The following is a 17,589-nucleotide window of genomic DNA, read 5'->3' as shown; positions in this document are numbered from 1 at the left end:
AGATTTATCTTATATTTGATTATTTTTATTTATAATTAGTTATAAGAATTTAAAAATGGAGTTGTAATGAGTTATATTTATACACAATTTGCTTGTAATATTAAATTTTAAATAATATATCTATACTATATTATAAAGTATTTGACTAAAACTCTTAAAAACAATTTTTTATGCATAAAATATTGTTTATTGATGTATATTACTTGAAATTCAAGATTACAAGTAGGATATGCATGAGTACATCTTACTAAAGTTTCATGCTTGAATTCGTGTAACTAACTGCGGATAAACATAATAAAATATATGATAAACATCATTTTAAATATAAAAAACTAAAATATAATTAAGATAATTATTAAGTTCTAACAGAAAGTTTAATTATTATCTTTAGAAAAAAATTATATTATTACTAAATCTAAATTAAATAGTTAATTTGATACTAACATCGATTTGTTTATTTTCAAATTTATATTTTATTAAAAAAATAAAACATTACCGTTTTCTCAAAACCATATAAAATCGCATTATATCAATAAAGACAAAAAATAAAAATTAAATATTATAATTGATATTTATCTCGTTGTATTACACAAATACTCTTCTGATATTAATATAAAGTATATAAAAAATTGTTTTTAAAAGTGTTTGTCAAATGTTTTAATATGCATCAATAAACAATACTTCGTGCATAAAAAATTGTTTTTAAAAGTGTTTACATGATAATTTATAATATAATATTGATATATTTACAAGTATATGTCTGTGTATGCTTTAGAAGTCGATAGATTCGTGTTTACAAGTCTACTCTATAAGGATTGTTGTTGACAATGGAGAAACGAGTTTCCTGAACTTTTCTTGATCGTTCTTCCATCCATCTATATATATATATACAGACCAATTTCATAATTATCGATTTTCACCGTCTTCTTCAAATCGAGATGTCCACAACGACCGCAAAACCGCAGCGATCGCCCGAGGAAATCGAGGACATAATCCTACGAAAAATCTTTCTTGTAACCCTAGTCGATTCAATGGGGAATGATACACGAGTTGTTTACTTGGAGATGACGGCAGCTGAGATTTTGAGCGAAGGCGGAGAATTGAGACTTTCTAGGGATTTAATGGAACGTGTTCTTGTTGATCGTCTATCAGGTAATTTCACTTCTGCGGAACCCCCTTTTCAATACCTAATTGGGATTTTTCGTCGCGCTCATGAAGAAGGGAAGAAGATCACTAATATGAAAGATAAATCAGTTAGGGCTCAGATGGAGTTAGTTGTTAATCAAGCTAAGAAACTGGCTGTTTCTTATTGTAGAATTCACTTAGGCAATCCCGATATGTTCCCTGATTCCGAAAGAACTAAATCTAATGTTTCGCCATTATTGCCTTTGATTTTCTCTGAGGTTTCTAGTTCACTTGATGCTTTTGGTGGTAGTAGTGGTGTTGCCTCCTGTCCTCCTGGATTTTTGGATGAGTTATTTAGGGATTCTGATTATGATACCATGGAGCCGATACTGAAGCAGTTGTATGAGGATTTAAGAGGGATTGTGCTCAAGTGTTCTGCTCTTGGAAACTTTCAACAGCCATTGAGGGCTTTGATGTACTTGATAAGTTTTCCAGTTGGTGCTAGAGCTTTAGTGAACCATCAATGGTGGATTCCTAAAGGTGCGTATTTGAACGGACGGGTTATTGAAATGACAAGCATCTTGGGTCCATTTTTTCATGTTAGTGCTCTTCCTGATCAAACTATTTTCAAGGGTCAGCCTGATGTTGGGTGAGTTTGAAGTTGTTTTCCTCTTTATGATGTTCTTGATTTTTGTTATTCTCGTGGCGTTATTGTATGAGTTTCCTTTCTTATAATGTTCTTGATTGATTATGCAAGCGGAGGGTCTTCTTGGAAACAGTCTCTCTGCCCATGGGACAGAGTTAAGTTCTGTGTACATCTTAGCCCAAGACCCTACCTTTGGGTGGGATTTACTAGTTCTGTTTGGTTTGGTTCATGCATATTTAGATTGATTGTATGAAACTTTGATATCTTTGAAACGTGCAGCCAGCAGTGTTTCTCAGAATCATCTACACGACGCCCTGCTGACCTTTTATCATCATTCACGACAATTAAAACCGTCATGAACAACTTATATGATGGCCTGGCAGAAATTCTTAGGTCCCTCCTTAAGAACACAAGCACACGAGAGAATGTGCTCCAGTATATTGCAGAAGTGATCAACAAAAACGCATCAAGGGCTCATATCCAGGTAAACAATTTATTTGAGGATAGCTGTTTCTAGGCAATAGCAAGCTCTATGGGAAGTTGTGAAGTCTTATGCTTGACCATAAAGTATTTATCAGATTGCGTGCCGAGCCAATTGTATTTTTACTTTTTAATTGTAGTATATGATACCTTTTGTAGCATGGTATTCCTGAATATGGAAATCTTCTTAAGAACAGTTTCTACTATTTTGGCTGGTTGCTATTGTTGACCGTCACATTAATAAAACCCTGTATTTGATAACTTTTTGTAAATGCAATTTCTAATTTAGCATGAGACTCGAAGAGAATACTTATTGGCATCTTTTATAAGAATACAAGATAGAGTGGAACTGTATTTTTGTCCGCCTTAATTCTTAAACGTCCACGATGAAAAAGGCATACATTTTTAAAAATGTACAACTATTAATTTTTTTAATTACCTAAATGACAATTTTACCCTAAACAATAGAGAAAGTTGTGAATTTCTCGATATAATGATTATGGGTAGAATTGGAAGGTAGGCACTTACTTTTCAAAGTAGACTTATTTTGCGACAAACTAAAATAGAAATTTGGACACTTATTTCGGGTCGGAGGGAGTATTTGTTTGACCTGATATGGTCCTGTGCTTTTCTCTCTCTTTTATTGTTATTATTAATGTTGGATAACTTGCCATTGGTGATAGGTTGATCCAATATCTTCTGCTAGTTCGGGCATGTTCGTGAACCTTAGTGCCGTTATGCTTCGACTATGCGAGCCATTTTTGGACGCCAATTCCTCAAAGAAAGACAAAATTGATCCTAAATACGTATTTTATGGTTCGCGTTTGGATTTCAAGTAAGATACTTGTTGACTGCAGAGGTGTCTTTCCCTCTTTCCCTCCCCACATCCCTAAACCGACATAGATTATGTGTGATATCTTGTATCATCAAAATATCATTTTGATTGTGATTCTTAATTCAATACAGAGAATTAACTGCCCTTCATGCATCTTCGGAGGAAGTTTCTGAATGGTTGAACAAAAACAACCCAACCAGTGCTAGCGGTGGAGAAAACATGTTGCTAGATTCCCAAGAAACTACGAGTTCTGGCAGTGGCACTGGTCTGCTACAGAATAACAACATGGCTTCAAGTCAACGTGATTCTACAAATTATTCTTTTATTTGTGAATGTTTCTTTATGACTGCAAGGGTCCTGAATTTGGGGTTGCTGAAAGCTTTTTCCGACTTCAAGCATCTTGTGCAGGTAATACATAAGCGAGTATCCGTTTTTATTTCCAGCCCAGAATTCCTTGGTTGATAAAAGGGTATGCATACACTTTTCACAAGTCGGTTCACGGAAATAACTGCTTTACTCTCTGGGGTAGAGGTTAGGGTCTGCTTACATCTTACTCTCTGAGGTTGGATATACTGGGTTTGTTTGGTTTGGTGTTGATTTACAAAAGGGTATGTATACCCTTCTCAAAAGTCGGGGGTCTTCACGAAAACAACCACTCTACTCTTTGGGGTAGAGGTCCGGTCTGCATACATCTTACCTCCGCAGACCCCACCTCAGGTGGGATATACTGAGTTTGTTTGGTCTGGTTTGGTTTATAGAAGGGTATGTATACTGATCTGCAGGACATCTCGAGATGTGAGGATAGTCTATCGACCTTAAAGACCATGCAGGAGCAAGCACCTTCACCTCGACTGGTGCAGGACATTGCTCGACTCGAGAAGGAAATCGAAGCATTTACACAGGAGAAACTATGTTACGAAGCTCAGATTCTGAGGGTAATCCATTCTTCTCTTTTTATGTGAGCTTAAATCCTTTTAAGCTAGATTAATGAGACTATACTTGTCTTTCTGTATCTTAGGATGGGGGACTTCTTCAACAGGCACTATCTTTCTATCAGTTAATGGTGGTTTGGTTGGTAGGTCGTATAGGCGGTTTCAAAATGCCGCTGCCACAATCTTGTCCTTTGGAATTCGCATGTATGCCTGAGCACTTTGTGGAAGATGTCATGGAGTTGCTTATTTTTGCTTCTCGAATCCCCCGAGCTTTGGATGGTGTCAAGCTGGTAAGAGCATCTCCGATGGTTTCTCCATTATTTTCTTCAAATGGAGAAGCAATAGTAAAAATCTCCAAAAAATTACATTTAACTCCCAAGATTTCTCCATTTTGAAGATTCCAACAGTAGTTATTAAAATATTCAATAATACAAAAAAGGTCATTCTGTCTTCCTCCATTTAGTTCTATTGGCAAGCTGGGAAGTTTTTTCTGGGGAAGGATAGATAAGTCATTCCCTCCATTTAATATTGGAGGATTCTCCAAATTTGTAGAATTTTTTCTTCTCTCCTACTTTTTCCATTTTGGAGAGAGTTCTTGGCGAAGCTGTTGGAGCAAAAAAGAGCCTAAAAACTCCCAAATCACTTTTTTCTCCATTTTGGAGGAGATGCGGATTATTGTGCCTTCTTCAGCACCATCTCTGTTGCTTATGCAGTTTTCTCCATCTATCTTGGCAGGATGATTTTATGAACTTTATCATCATGTTCATGGCAAGTCCAGAGTACATTAGAAATCCCTATTTAAGAGCAAAAATGGTTGAAGTCCTGAACTGCTGGATGCCTCGTAGGAGGTATTTTATCTATTTAATTCACCCAAATTCAGATACTTCTAGTATGGATATGCAGAACATAATTGGGTACTTATGGTCTCTTACATCTTGTGCATGCAGTGGCTCATCGTCTGTCACAAGTTCACTTTTTGAGGGGCACCAACTCTCAGTCCAGTATCTTGTGAAAAATCTTCTCAAACTTTATGTCGATATCGAATTCACAGGCTCCCACACACAGGTGATTGTTTCCCCAAAGGTTCATGATTAATTCCCCCCGGCCTGGGGGAATGAAAATCATAATGTCTTGGCGTGTTGTTTAAGTAAAATGTTTGATTATATTCTTAGCTATCTAAAGTGCACTTTAAAGACATAGATAGGAATCTGCGGGATTGAATCAATACCACCAATATATTTGTGTCGATGATGATAATAAACAATAAAATAGTATTCTTAACATGGATTTTTATGTAAAAAGGAATGTTGCAATTCTCATGGGAAATTTCAAAAGGGAAAGTGTCAAATACTTTTTCTTGGGATAGATTTGAGAACAACTTGCTCTCTCCCTCCCTCCCTCCCAAATAAGTGTCCACGTTTCTATTTTAGTTTGTCCCAGAAAAAGTGTCCACTGTCCACTGTCCACTCTTAAAGTGTCTACTTTCCAATTCTACCCTTAACTATGAGATGAAGAAGTTCATTACTCTCTCTATTATCAAGGCCAAAATTTGCATATAGTTAATTAAAAAGTGTAATAATTAGACATTTCCAAAACTATATATTTTTCATTGTGGACATTTATTTTTGGACGGGGGAAGTATTCCTTTTTATGCGTCTCATTTTGAAATGTGTTTCGGTCCCTTTATGAAGTTTAAAAAGTTTGTGAATCGAACTATATACTTCTTTCAACTTGTTGCGGCTTATCTTGAAGTATTAGACAAGTAGCCTGTTCCATTCTATACAATAAAACCCCTAATGAATTAGATGTTGAAATTTGTGCGTGTGCTATGTTGAGAAGCTAAAGAATGAGTTCCGCCTTCTGAATGTTGTGCAGTTCTATGATAAGTTTAACATCCGGCATAACATCGCCGAACTTCTAGAGTACCTTTGGCAGGTTCCTGTCCACCAGAATGCTTGGAAACAGGTAATTTCGAGTGTTGCTACTTATACTTACTTTTTTTAAGTATATAATATTTATTTATGTACGGGAAATACTCACGCACACTCCTAAATCCTCACGGTGAGGTTTGAACCCTTGACCTTCTAGGAGGCTGGGCTCTACCAGTAGCCCGCGTACCAGTGATCTAATGGCACTTTGGTTACTTATAAATACTTTGTGCAACTCATTAACAATTTAGGGCCTGTTTGTTAGTAGCTTAATGAGTTTGATGAGACTCACAGCTTATCCGGTCAGCTATACATGACTGTCTGGCAGTGGCTTAATGATATGGAAAGTGTCTTATTCAGTAAGCTTCTAGGGGGAGCTTTATGCAGAAAGCCAAAAAAAATTCAAACCTTTCCCTCCCAATTAAAAAAAATACAGGCTTCTTCCATCTATGAAAAAAACCCAACTAAAAACTTTGTCAACCTATACAGACAGATTAATCCACACAGACAGTTTTATTCATACACGACTTAATGGAAAACCAACCAAACATCCCCTTGCTTAGGCTGGGGTGTCCAGGACCAGCCGCTCTACTCTTTAGAGTTGAGGTTAGGGGTGGGTACATCTTCCCCACCTTCGGGTGGGATTAAATGGGCTCGTTTCATTTGGTATTAACAATTTACTTGTATTCGTTTAATGGGGTTCTCTGTTCCAGATTGCCAAAGAAGAGGAAAAGGGTGTTTATTTGAACTTCTTGAACTTCCTAATCAACGATAGTATCTTTCTTCTTGACGAAAGTCTCAACAAGATACTTGAACTCAAAGAGCTAGAAGCTGAGATGTCTAACACAGCCGAATGGGAACAAAGACCAGCACAAGAGAGGCAGGAGAGAACTAGACTTTTCCACTCTCAAGAAAATGTTTGTCTTTTCTCTACCCATTTGAAATATATTTGTTTTTATGAATACATATTAAGAAGGAGATTATGGCTGTTCTTTATATAGATTATTAGGATCGACATGAAGTTGGCTATGGAAGATGTGAGCATGCTGGCTTTCACCACAGAGCAAATTACGGCTCCTTTCTTGCTACCGGAAATGGTATATTTTCTATTCCGGTGCTTCCGCCCAAAACCTCATCGATTACTTTGTTTTAGTTCCTAAATTGTGTATCGTACGTTCAGAACCATCATTTTGGTACCTCAGATGTGACATCTCGAACATTTAGGTTCCTGTTTTACATCTGAGGGTTGAGAATGCATGAAAATGTAGCATATTTTGGTTTGATTCCTATTTTGTGTAACGTTCTTTGGTCTAAATGTTTGAGATATCACATCTGAGGTACTGAAATGAAGCTTTTGGAAATACCTTATGCAAAATAGGAATCAGACCCAAGTATATTGCATTTTCATGCAATTTACCCCTCAAATTTCTCTCATTCTTGGCTTACAAAGTTCATGCTTTTAATCGTGATTGCTTCTTTTGCAGGTTGAAAGAGTTGCGAGCATGTTAAATTACTTTCTTCTACAACTTGTGGGCCCCCAGAGGAAATCTTTAAGCTTGAAAGATCCGGAAAAATACGAGTTTCGCCCAAAACAGCTGCTAAAGCAGGTTTGTGTGTTCATAGTATCTTTTTTATCAAGTAATTATTCTGCATTACATATTTTATTTAGATCATTGATTCAATATGAGATATGGGAACCAAGAATTTCTGTGCATGTAAGGCTATGCGTGGCATACAAGGTAAAAGCTAGTTGTAGGTTAAGAGCATCTCCAACAGACTCTCCAAAATGGAGAAACTAGAGATTTTGGGCAAAATTTTGCTCCAACAGATTTTCCAAAACTTTTTTATAAAATGGAGAAAGCATGAGAGAGTGAAATTCCCAAAATTTGGAGAACTTCCCAAAAAATGATTACCATGAGAAATAAATTTTTATTATATTTCCACCAATAAGTAACGTTGATGTTAGATGTGTATGGGAGAGAAATAATATTTTATTACATTATAAAACGTTCTAATAATATAATTGATGTTGTAATATCTAAAATAGAGAATCTGTTGGAGTTGAATGTAATACTTTTTGGAGATTTTAAGTTTTGATTCTCCGTTTTGGAGCAATTTTGGAGAATCTGTTGGAGATTCTCTAATAAGCTAGTTGGTAGCTCTAATGAACTTAGTGATGTTTGGTAAAAAAAACTAGCTGATAAGCTAAGATGACGATGTAAAATGACCTTAAAGGACATGTTAAAAAATTAATTGGGAAAGTATAAAGAGCATAAAGCGGAAAAAAACCTGGAGCCTATTGAAACACGACTTGAAGTAGTCTTTATGGCTAACCAAACTATGACCTTTTGAACAAGCTCAAAAAATAAGCTAGCTTATGGTCGTCAAACATGGTCTAAATATATCATTTTCATGTGTAGATCTTTTACAACATAGCCATATGATAATATCTGCAAATTCTAATTATTTTCTTATCTTGAAGATCGTCAACATATATGTCCATTTGGCAAGGGGTGATAATGAGGACATTTTCCCAGCTGCCATTACAAAGGATGGACGGTCCTACAACGACCAGGTATTGTAGTAGATACTTTTGTAGTTTTCATCATTGTTAAACAACAAGCCGAAGCTGTTTCGTGGCCCATAGAAAGATCCCTTGATGTCATTATGGATCCTCTCTGCAGTTATTCACAGAAGCTGCAAATGTTCTTAGAAGGATCGGTGAAGATCCAAGAATTATACAGGCGTTTGATGATCTTGGTAAAAAGGCTAAAGCTGCAGCATCCGAAGCCTTGGATGCTGAAGCTATTCTCGGAGACATTCCAGATGAATTCCTTGATCCAATCCAGGTAACTTGCCGGTTTAAGGCAGGTTCAAGTGAGAACCATAAATTTTTTGAGAACTTGGAAACCAATTATCCACGCTTTATTTCATGATAAATGCATGATATTTATGATGAAACTACATGATTTTCATGAGGAAAATGCATGGTATTCTGGATGAATAGTATTGCATGTTATTCAGGATGAAAATGCATGGTATTCATGATGAATAGTATTCATGGTTATTGATCATGAATAATACATGGAATTGTTGGTTTTTGAAACCATAAATATTTTGAGAACTTAGGAACCAACTATTCATGCTTTAGTCATGATGAATGTCGTGGTAATTATTCATAATCAAAATGCATGATATTCTTGATGAATAATCTTTGATTATCAAGGGTTATATTCATCATGAATAATGCATGGAATCATTGGTTCCTCATTCTAGACTCTAACTATTTTGAATAAATCAAGAGCATCTTATCGAGATATGAATGTGGAAACTGCAGTATACTCTGATGAAAGATCCAGTCATTTTACCCTCTTCAAGAATCATAGTAGACCGACCGGTGATTCAGAGACATCTCCTAAGTGACGCTGTAAAATCTTTATATCTTCACTTATTCTTCAGAAATTTGGTCAATTTGATTACGGGGCAAAAATTGCATGAAAATGCAATGTACTTTGGTCATATTCCTATTTTGTGTAACGCACTTTCAGATGCTTCATTTTGGTACTTTAAATGTGACATCACATTTAAGTATCTAGTTTACATTTGAGAATGCATGAAAATGCAACATACTTTGATCTAAATGTTTGAGTATCACTACTGAGACACCAAAACGGAAGTTTTGAAAAATCGGACCAATTTGCCCTTAAATCTTTTATATCTTTTCACCTTTTCATTCCGAACATTTGGTCAATTTGATTACGGGGCAAATTGCATGAACATACTTCTAAAACCTTTCATTTTCGTACTTCATATGTGACATCTCAAACATTGAAGTATCTAGTTTATACGTTTGAGAATGCATGAAAACGAAACTGACTTTGGTCCAAGTGTTTAAGATATCACGTCTGAGGCACCAAAATGGAAGGTTTGAAGAATCAGACCAATTTGCCCTTGATTTTTATGGTTTCACGTCATTTTTTGACGATGGTATTAAATTGCAGACGGATCCTTTCAATCGTTCACATCTTACACCAGATATGCTGATTCCCGACACAGAACTGAAGCAGAAAATCGAAGAATTTGTAAGATCACAACAGCGGAAGCAACAGAATGAAGAGATGAGTATGCAAAGCAGCTCGAAATCTTCGATTCAATCACCAGACGGTACGAGGCCTCTGATTGATTAGGAAGTAGGTTTTTTTAGACTGTATTTTTCTTGTATTTATTAGCATCATCCAGTTGCTTGCTTGATATTGAAACAGGGTTCCTCTTTTTGAAACTTGTAAAATTTCAAATTATATTATAGACATTCAGGCTACGTTTGATGTTAAGAACAGAAACGAATCGAGTTGCATTTTGTACGATTGAATAATCCTCTCGTTGTGACGTTTCTGTTTCGTGTTAAATCAAGTTGCATTTGGTACGATTGAATGATCCATGTGTTGTGACGATTTGTTTCGTGTTAGATTACAGAATTTGGTTTTATATGTTGGGTTTTTTCATTGATCTAGAGGTAGAGCCAAATCGTGAAGTTGCTTTCGAGAATGAGGTAAACAGGTGAAGGAATTGAGAATGAGGTAAACTAAATTGCATATATGTCTCGTGTAGTCTGGTAGGGCTGGTAAGTGGAGTATGATTGTTAGCAACGTAATGAACTTAATGGGATTTACAACTTATTCGGTCAATTATACATGACTATTTGGTAGCAGTGATAATATAGAAAATCGTTTATTCAATAAGCTTCTAAGAGAAGCTTTATATAGAAAACCGTATTTTTTTTTCCAATCATGTCTTTCTAGAAAACTCTTCCAAACAAAAACTTTATCAATCTATATAGACAGATTAATCTAAACAAATAGTTTAATGAAAAACCAGATTAAATAAATGGTTTTATTCATAAATGATTTAATGAAAAACCAATCAAACAGCCTCTAAAGTAGGCACCTGAAATTTGGAAGATTTTAGGGTTTTAATCTAATATAGATATAGATAATTAAGTAATTTACTAATCGTATCTTATCTCCTAGTTTTTGTTTTACTAATGGGACAAAAAATGTGCAATTTTATCCCACTCAGTCCTATCATGCTCCAATTTAATGTCGTGCCAAACATGAAAGTAGTCTTGATCACAAAAGTCCTGGCTAGAAAAAGTCTCAATCTCGAGCCAAAAATGGTTCAACCGGGATTGCTCGTGCCAAAAATTGCTCCAATTCGTCCTAACTGGTGCCGATAAAGATGGGTCAAAGAAAAGAGCAATCCATTTGGACCGGACAATGAAATCATCAAGCCAGGCCAGACCAGACCAAACAGACCACCGGTCTCCAAGCAGTCCCCGATCCCAAAACAAGCAAGTCCAAGGCCTTATGCCAGTCTTGAAATTTGCATATGACATGTAACCAAACATCTTGTATCGGTTCCAGATTCATACCATTTTCGAGCCCAAAGAAAAGTATATCAATCCAAAATCGCTCACATATAGTGTACTATTTGACGAATTAGATCATGGAAACAACCTCGTTACCCCTTGGGATAGAGAAAAGCTGAGTAAATCTTTACCCTCCGTAGATCCCACTTCACACGGGTTCAATGGATTCGTTTGATCCAATGATTAGATTTTCTTTTGTCAAAGTTCGGATTCACTTCTAATCTTACGCTTTGCATACTCATGAGCAATGCTGATCGAACTCCTGCTATGCCGTAGAGAAAACTCCGCAAGTAATATTTGCTTCTCTTTTGGCGTTAGATCACCGTGACCACCCTGCATGTAAAAAACATCTGAGTGATCGACTTTTTAGAACCATTGTAGAAAACCAACCACTGTTTTTGCAAAATGCGGGAAAAAAAAAGAGTCAAATTTGCAAGATCAAAAGCATTTTCAGAGAAAGAGAGGTGTGCGCAAACATGACCGGAATGAACTGGACGGGCGAGAATAAGGTAGGCAAGTGAAAGAGTCATGGAGGTTTTAGTATTTTAGTTTGACATGGGTAGTTTAGTAATTTGTCAATCTTGTCATTTCTTGCTATTTTTGTTCCGCCTTTTTTGGTGAGGCCACTCAGTCCTGTCTGGTCAAGGCCTGTTTGTTTGTTAGCAGCTTGATCAGCTTAATGAAACTCGCAGCTTATTCGGTTAGCTATACATGATTGTTTGGTAGTGGCTTAATGATATAGAGTGTAGCTTTATGCAGAAAGTCAAGTTTTTTCCAACCTGCCCTTTCCAATTAAAAAACACGCTTCTTCCAGCTATGAAAAAACTCCCAAATAAAAACTTCCCCAATCTATACAGACAAATTAATCCAAACATATGTTATTATCCATACAGGACTTAATGGAAAACCGACCAAACAGCCCCTCAGTTTAATTGTCGCACCACACGTGGGACAACCAGTTTGTTATGTCATGTTTTGTCCCAAAGTGTGGATGAGTATTTGTTGTATATAAATATTATATACTTCAAAAAAAAATCTAGTCGGAAATTTTCTGAAGATACAAATAGTTCAAGATTCTTACCAACCGCAAAGTTCTATCACAGACGGCATGGTGCATTAGGATCCCGGAAGCAACAGAGACGTTGAACGAGTCCACCATCCCTTTCATCGGAATACTACAATGCATGTCCGACAATTTCAAAGCTTCTTCACTAATCCCGCTGTAATAACGACCATTAGAATTACGATCAAGATATCCAAAGTAGATTTATATTCTAAAACAAAGATTTTGGAGGCCATAGTATCAATAATCACTAGATAACCTCTTCAGAAAAGATAAAAAAAAGGGTAACCGTGGGTGTCTGGGCCGGCTTGGACACACCTCAACTAATCCCATGGGGCCCTCAAGATACCAGCCAGGAATATCTGACTGGCCCTCAGGAGACTCGAACTGAGGCCTTCGGCCTAGCGGTACACAACGTCAGGGACGCACCTATTAGGAGTTGAGCGGGCTACCGTGCACCCGCTCACTCGATTATTGCAAGAGAAAAATATAGCCGTCTGAACATGCACCTGTTTAATTTTGAGGGGTGCCCTTAAATACTTTGAGACCAAATCTTAACAAAAATTAAACATGGGTGGCATAGTTGGATTACCATTTTATATATTTATATATAAGAGATTACGGGTTTGAATCTTTTAAATGAATGTTTACTTTTTTATCTTTTAATTTTAGACTATTTCTGAAAACATTAACAGCAAAAATATAGTCAGAATCTTCAAGTACAAATATAAGCATTACTACCACTATTCCCAGGTAACCCATTTTGATTCTATTATTTTTTTCCTGGTCTATTTTCCTTCCCGATGTCAATTCATCTTAAAAATTATCGCTTCTTCTCTCATTTTCAAGGCAACACATATTTATTTGAAAGATCAAGGTCGATTCCATTTTTTTTTAAATGTATTTTATTCCTTAAATCGACACAATTGACTTTTCCCTAGATCAAACAGCGGTGACTCTCTCCCCAACTCAAACCGCGATTTTGCGGACCTTTGATACACCTTAAAGGTGCACCTGCTCAAGGAAATTCTTGGGTCCGCCACTGCACGCCCTTTCAATTTAACACCGAACTGAAGCTTGAGGTCATGTTTACATACATCTTATCCTCCCCATACCCACCTCGAGATGGGATATGTGGGATATATTGGGCTTGCCTCATTTGGTTTAGAGTATCTTCAACAAATTATCTAAAATTTCTCAAATTGGAGAACGGAACTTCAAAATCTCTAAAACAAAAATACATTCAACTCCAACAGCTTATCCATTTTGGAGATTACAACATTGATTATGTTATTAAAATATTTCATAATAAAATATTATCTCTCTAAATATTTATTTTCAAAGTTTCCTGTTGATGGAAAGATATTAAAAAATATCTCCCATTGATAATCAGTTTTGGGGTATTCTCCAAATTTAGAGATTTTTACACTTTCTCTCATACTTTCTCCATTCTGGAGAAAGGTTTTGGAGAATCTGTTGGAGCAAAAAACATATCCAAAATCCCCAAAATCTATATTTTCTCCATTTTGGAAAACTAGCTAATAAGCTAGTTGCTAGTCTGCTAGCTGATAAACTAATCATGTTTGGTAAAACAAGCAGATAAGTCGGATGAAAATGTAATATGACCTAATAGGAAAATATAAGGGGCAAAATTGGAAAATGTGGGGAAAAAAGCCCCAATAAGCTATCTAAAGTAGCTTTTCAAAAAGCTAGTTTTCCGGGGTTCCGTCCACTTTACCCAAAAAAAAAAAAAAAAAAAAAAGTAGCTTTTCAAAAAGCTAGTTTCTTTTTGAAGTATATAATATTTATATATGGCAAATGCAACAAATAAACTCACACACCCTCCTCACCTTTGGTAAAGTTTGAACACCTGACCTCCCATGAAGGCCAAAGGCCCGGATACCGCTAGGCCAAAGGCTCTTTAGTTTTCAAAAAGCTAGTTTATTGCTTACAAAACGGTTTTTTTTCTAATAAGCTCAAAAAATAAGTTAGGGGCTGTTCTGGGTAAGCGTTTGCCGTGTGTCACTTACCTTCCGGGTAAGCATGGCAAGGACCGAGAATCTTACACAGTAAGAGGCATGGCAACGACCGAGAATCTTACCCAGTAAATGAGGGATAAGACTCTTACCCGGTAAGCTCTTATTGGGTAAAAGCCACTTACCAACATCAACATTCCATTTTGATGGAAGAGAATGTGATACCCGATAAGGTAAGTGAAAGTGGTGACTTTTGCAGTTAAGTGCTTAACCAGTAAGCTTTTGGTAAATGGCCCCTTAATCTATGATTGCCAATTATAGCCTTCATGAAGGAGGCAACAAGACATAATAACAGAACACAACAACAAAAAAGACGTACTTAATACCTGCCCTCATTTCCAACGACGATAGCAGTGGGGCACGACCAATCCATATCATAAACAGAAACCTGTAAAATAGCCAAACAGACCAGAGTCCATCACGTATACATTCACCACAGTTTTGGATTATACATTTAAGTAGCAGAAGAATATATCAAATTCATAGGTACCGTCTCTATTCCCACATGCGTTGTAGCAATGCGATAGCCACGCGACTTCAAAACTTCGAAGCACTCTTTAGTGGTATCCCAAAGCTCAATATCCAACCATTTCTCGGCCCCCATACTAACATGACGATGCTCTCTATACCTACATGATGGAGATGGCTTTTCTCAGATTCATCAAAATAACCAATGGTACTAATTTCAATTTCCAAAGATGATGCGAAAACTATAGCTTCTTTTTTAAAAGCCAAGTGAATAAACAAGCACTATATCATCATTTACTAGAAGCCATGGTAGTTGTAATGTTGTATGGCTCTCTATGGAGAATCAAGATATGTCATTTAAAACAACAAATTAAAAGACTTCTTTGATAACATTAACTCTATTAAAAAACAGGGGAAGCTTAAATGAGAACCATGAGAAGCTAAGAACCAACTATTTTACATATTATTCATGATTAATAACCCTGAATAATCATGAAGATCTAAGTGTTTTCATAATTCATGATATGATAGCATTTTCATCATGAATATAATGTACTTTCATTCATGAATAATTATTGGAAAAACTGTCCAAAATAATCAATTTGAAACCCCCTCTTCATTTTATAGCCACCTTTCCAACTTATTGACCAAAATAGTTGGAAATTACGCGACACTTATACAACTTTTGTAACCCACTTGTTCAATATAACATTAAGAAAAAGTAGACATTACAAAAGTTACATAAGTGCTACTTGCATTATGTCTACATGGACAAGCAAAAAGTAGACATTAAGCAAGTAGCACTTACGCAACTTGCGTTGATGTCTAATTTTCCTGAATCTTATATTGCAAAAGTAGATTAAGCAAGTTGCATAAATGCTACTTGCATAATCTCCGGTCAATTTGTTGAAAATGTGACCATAAAGAATAGATGGCAGGTATGAGTTGGCTTTTTCAGTAGATTTCCCTAATTTTTATCATGAAAATCTATCAACAACGTTCATCATCAAAACATGAATAATTGGTTCTCGAATTCTCAAAATACTTGCAATTCTCTACCAAAGGTGCATCCATATTAATCAAGATGCATAAAATCAAAGTTTAAGTCACCTCAGATTGGGTTAACACCTTTTCCGGCTGTCGAGCGACACCACATGAACAGACTGAAACCCTAAAGCATCTGCTGATCGGAAAACAGCAGAAACATTCCCTGCATCTGATAAACCCTCCACCACCAAACACACAGAATACGTCCGATTATTCACAACATTCATAAATCTCTCCTTCCTAAGATCCATTAACGAAGGATCAACCGCATCCAACACCTCTCGGCTACTCAAAAATGTGTTTCCAGCTTTGAATTGATCCAAATAAGGAAACCAACGATTCGATTGAGGTCCATTCGTCCTTCGTTCCATCTTCATGAAACTGGAAACATCATCATTGGTGTTTCTCCATATTAAATCTCTAACAGTAGGTCGTTCATCATCATCATCTTCTTCTTCTTCCTCCTCCGGGGATGTACAACCAGCATCGGTGGATTCAATCGAAACGGCAGATCGAATGGATACATATGCTCTTGAGAAATTCGGATAGGGTTTAAGCCTAAACCCTAGACCTTCGATTCAAATTGAGAGGATGAATTTATAAACGAAATCAATTACGAAATAGGATGAGAATGAAGAAGAGATTTGACGTTCACCTTGGTTGCGAGAGAGACGGTGGTGGCAGGAAAAGTGTAACAATGGTGTAGAAGTTTTGATGCGTGTTGTACTGAAATCTAAACAGGAAAGAGAACAGCGGCGGAGGAATTTGCAGGTATTCATGTCTGTGTGTGTTCTCTGCGGTGAAGATGACGGCGGAGAGAGAGGATAAACGAATACCGATCAGTGGTGGTGGTGACGCCATAAAATCACAAAATAGGAAATAATATTGAGTTGGATATCGCATCAGCATGGTAACCGGTTAATGCTTCAACCGGTTACTCGGGTACTTAAATGTTTAAAACTTTACATCCTAGGTATCAAAACGGAAGTTTTGAAAGTACATTAATCAAAATAGGAATCAAGTTATAATGCATTACTTTTCATGCAATTTATCCCCAAAATATTCAATATATTTAATAAAATATTATTTATCTCTTATACATATGTAGGCCCCGTTCATCCAAACAGTTACCGTTAGTAGTCTACACTATTGCTTACCTTATTCGGTAAGATTCTAATCCATCGAAACAGTATCATATACAACAATATTCCTAGTAAGCATTACCGAATAAGAGTCATCACCCTCATTTACCAAATAAGATTTTCAATCCTTGACATTACTCTTACAGGAATACAGGGTAAGATTTTCGATCTGTATCATTTTTTCCAGTAAAGTAAGTAAATTTCGATAAACACTAACCGAATAAACATTTGATAAACCGACACCTCATGACAAGCACATCGTTCAATGACAATGTCGTATTGAACTCTAAATCCTTAAGTAAAGTGAATTGAATACATTTCTTTCTTTTGGAGTCGTAAACAATGGAAACCTCTGGTAATTGCAATATTCAAGGGGTACGTTTGGTTTGATAAAATGGTTTTAAGGAATTTAGATTTCATGGGATTTGGAATTTTTGGTGTGTTTAGTCTGTAGGATTAAAA

At 36.2% G+C, this 17,589-nt stretch overlaps 2 protein-coding genes across 5 annotated transcripts; one reads left to right on the top strand and one right to left on the bottom strand.

Moving 5' to 3' along the window:
* Positions 1–763: 763 nt before the first annotated feature.
* On the top strand, positions 764–10,377 carry LOC112515276 (probable ubiquitin conjugation factor E4). 3 transcript variants are annotated; one of them, XM_025121990.1, is made up of 18 exons: positions 1,062–1,152; positions 1,439–1,774; positions 2,051–2,255; positions 2,935–3,086; positions 3,218–3,494; positions 3,869–4,021; positions 4,105–4,308; positions 4,754–4,866; positions 4,966–5,083; positions 5,894–5,983; positions 6,660–6,863; positions 6,948–7,043; positions 7,431–7,553; positions 8,429–8,521; positions 8,631–8,795; positions 9,284–9,373; positions 9,948–10,110; positions 10,209–10,377. In XM_025121990.1, the coding sequence occupies exons 2-18, from the start codon at positions 1,503–1,505 to the stop codon at positions 10,250–10,252; spliced, it is 2,562 nt and encodes an 853-aa protein (XP_024977758.1). In that variant the 5' UTR covers positions 1,062–1,152; positions 1,439–1,502; the 3' UTR covers positions 10,253–10,377. The 3 variants fall into 3 exon arrangements, with proteins under 3 accessions (XP_024977756.1, XP_024977758.1, XP_024977757.1); XM_025121989.1 differs by having other exon boundaries at positions 1,073–1,152; positions 1,412–1,774; XM_025121988.1 differs by having other exon boundaries at positions 764–1,774.
* A 956-nt stretch (positions 10,378–11,333) lies between these two features.
* On the bottom strand, positions 11,334–16,820 carry LOC112515986 (tRNA (guanosine(18)-2'-O)-methyltransferase). Of its 2 annotated transcripts, none has more exons than XM_025122983.1 (6): positions 16,641–16,820; positions 16,067–16,556; positions 14,961–15,099; positions 14,797–14,858; positions 12,453–12,591; positions 11,334–11,704 (listed from the first exon to the last, which is right to left on the bottom strand). In XM_025122983.1, exons 1-6 carry the CDS (start codon positions 16,762–16,764, stop codon positions 11,570–11,572), a joined length of 1,089 nt encoding a protein of 362 aa, XP_024978751.1. In that variant the 5' UTR covers positions 16,765–16,820; the 3' UTR covers positions 11,334–11,569. The 2 variants fall into 2 exon arrangements, with proteins under 2 accessions (XP_024978751.1, XP_024978752.1); XM_025122984.1 differs by having other exon boundaries at positions 16,067–16,550; positions 16,641–16,801.
* Positions 16,821–17,589: the final 769 nt, after the last annotated feature.

Source organism: Cynara cardunculus, assembly GCF_001531365.2.
Source record: "Cynara cardunculus var. scolymus isolate 2C chromosome LG 7, CcrdV1, whole genome shotgun sequence".
Taxonomy (NCBI): domain Eukaryota; kingdom Viridiplantae; phylum Streptophyta; class Magnoliopsida; order Asterales; family Asteraceae; genus Cynara; species Cynara cardunculus.
The sequence above is the reverse complement of the archived record's forward strand: the minus strand, read 5'-3'. Positions and strand labels throughout refer to the sequence as shown.

Bases quoted from the DNA above. Each gene is read 5' to 3' on its own strand.
- LOC112515276 (XM_025121988.1), top strand. From the start codon at position 939: ATGTCCACAACGACCGCAAAACCGCAGCGATCGCCCGAGGAAATCGAG. The intron at 4,022-4,104 runs GTAATCCATTCT...TCTGTATCTTAG, and splicing joins ACGAAGCTCAGATTCTGAGG to GATGGGGGACTTCTTCAACA. The intron at 5,984-6,659 runs GTAATTTCGAGT...TCTCTGTTCCAG, and splicing joins ACCAGAATGCTTGGAAACAG to ATTGCCAAAGAAGAGGAAAA.
- LOC112515986 (XM_025122983.1), bottom strand. From the start codon at position 16,764: ATGAATACCTGCAAATTCCTCCGCCGCTGTTCTCTTTCCTGTTTAGAT. The intron at 12,592-14,796 runs GTATTAAGTACG...TCGTTATTACAG, and splicing joins GTCGTTGGAAATGAGGGCAG to CGGGATTAGTGAAGAAGCTT. The intron at 11,705-12,452 runs GTAAGAATCTTG...TTTTACATGCAG, and splicing joins GTGATAGAACTTTGCGGTTG to GGTGGTCACGGTGATCTAAC.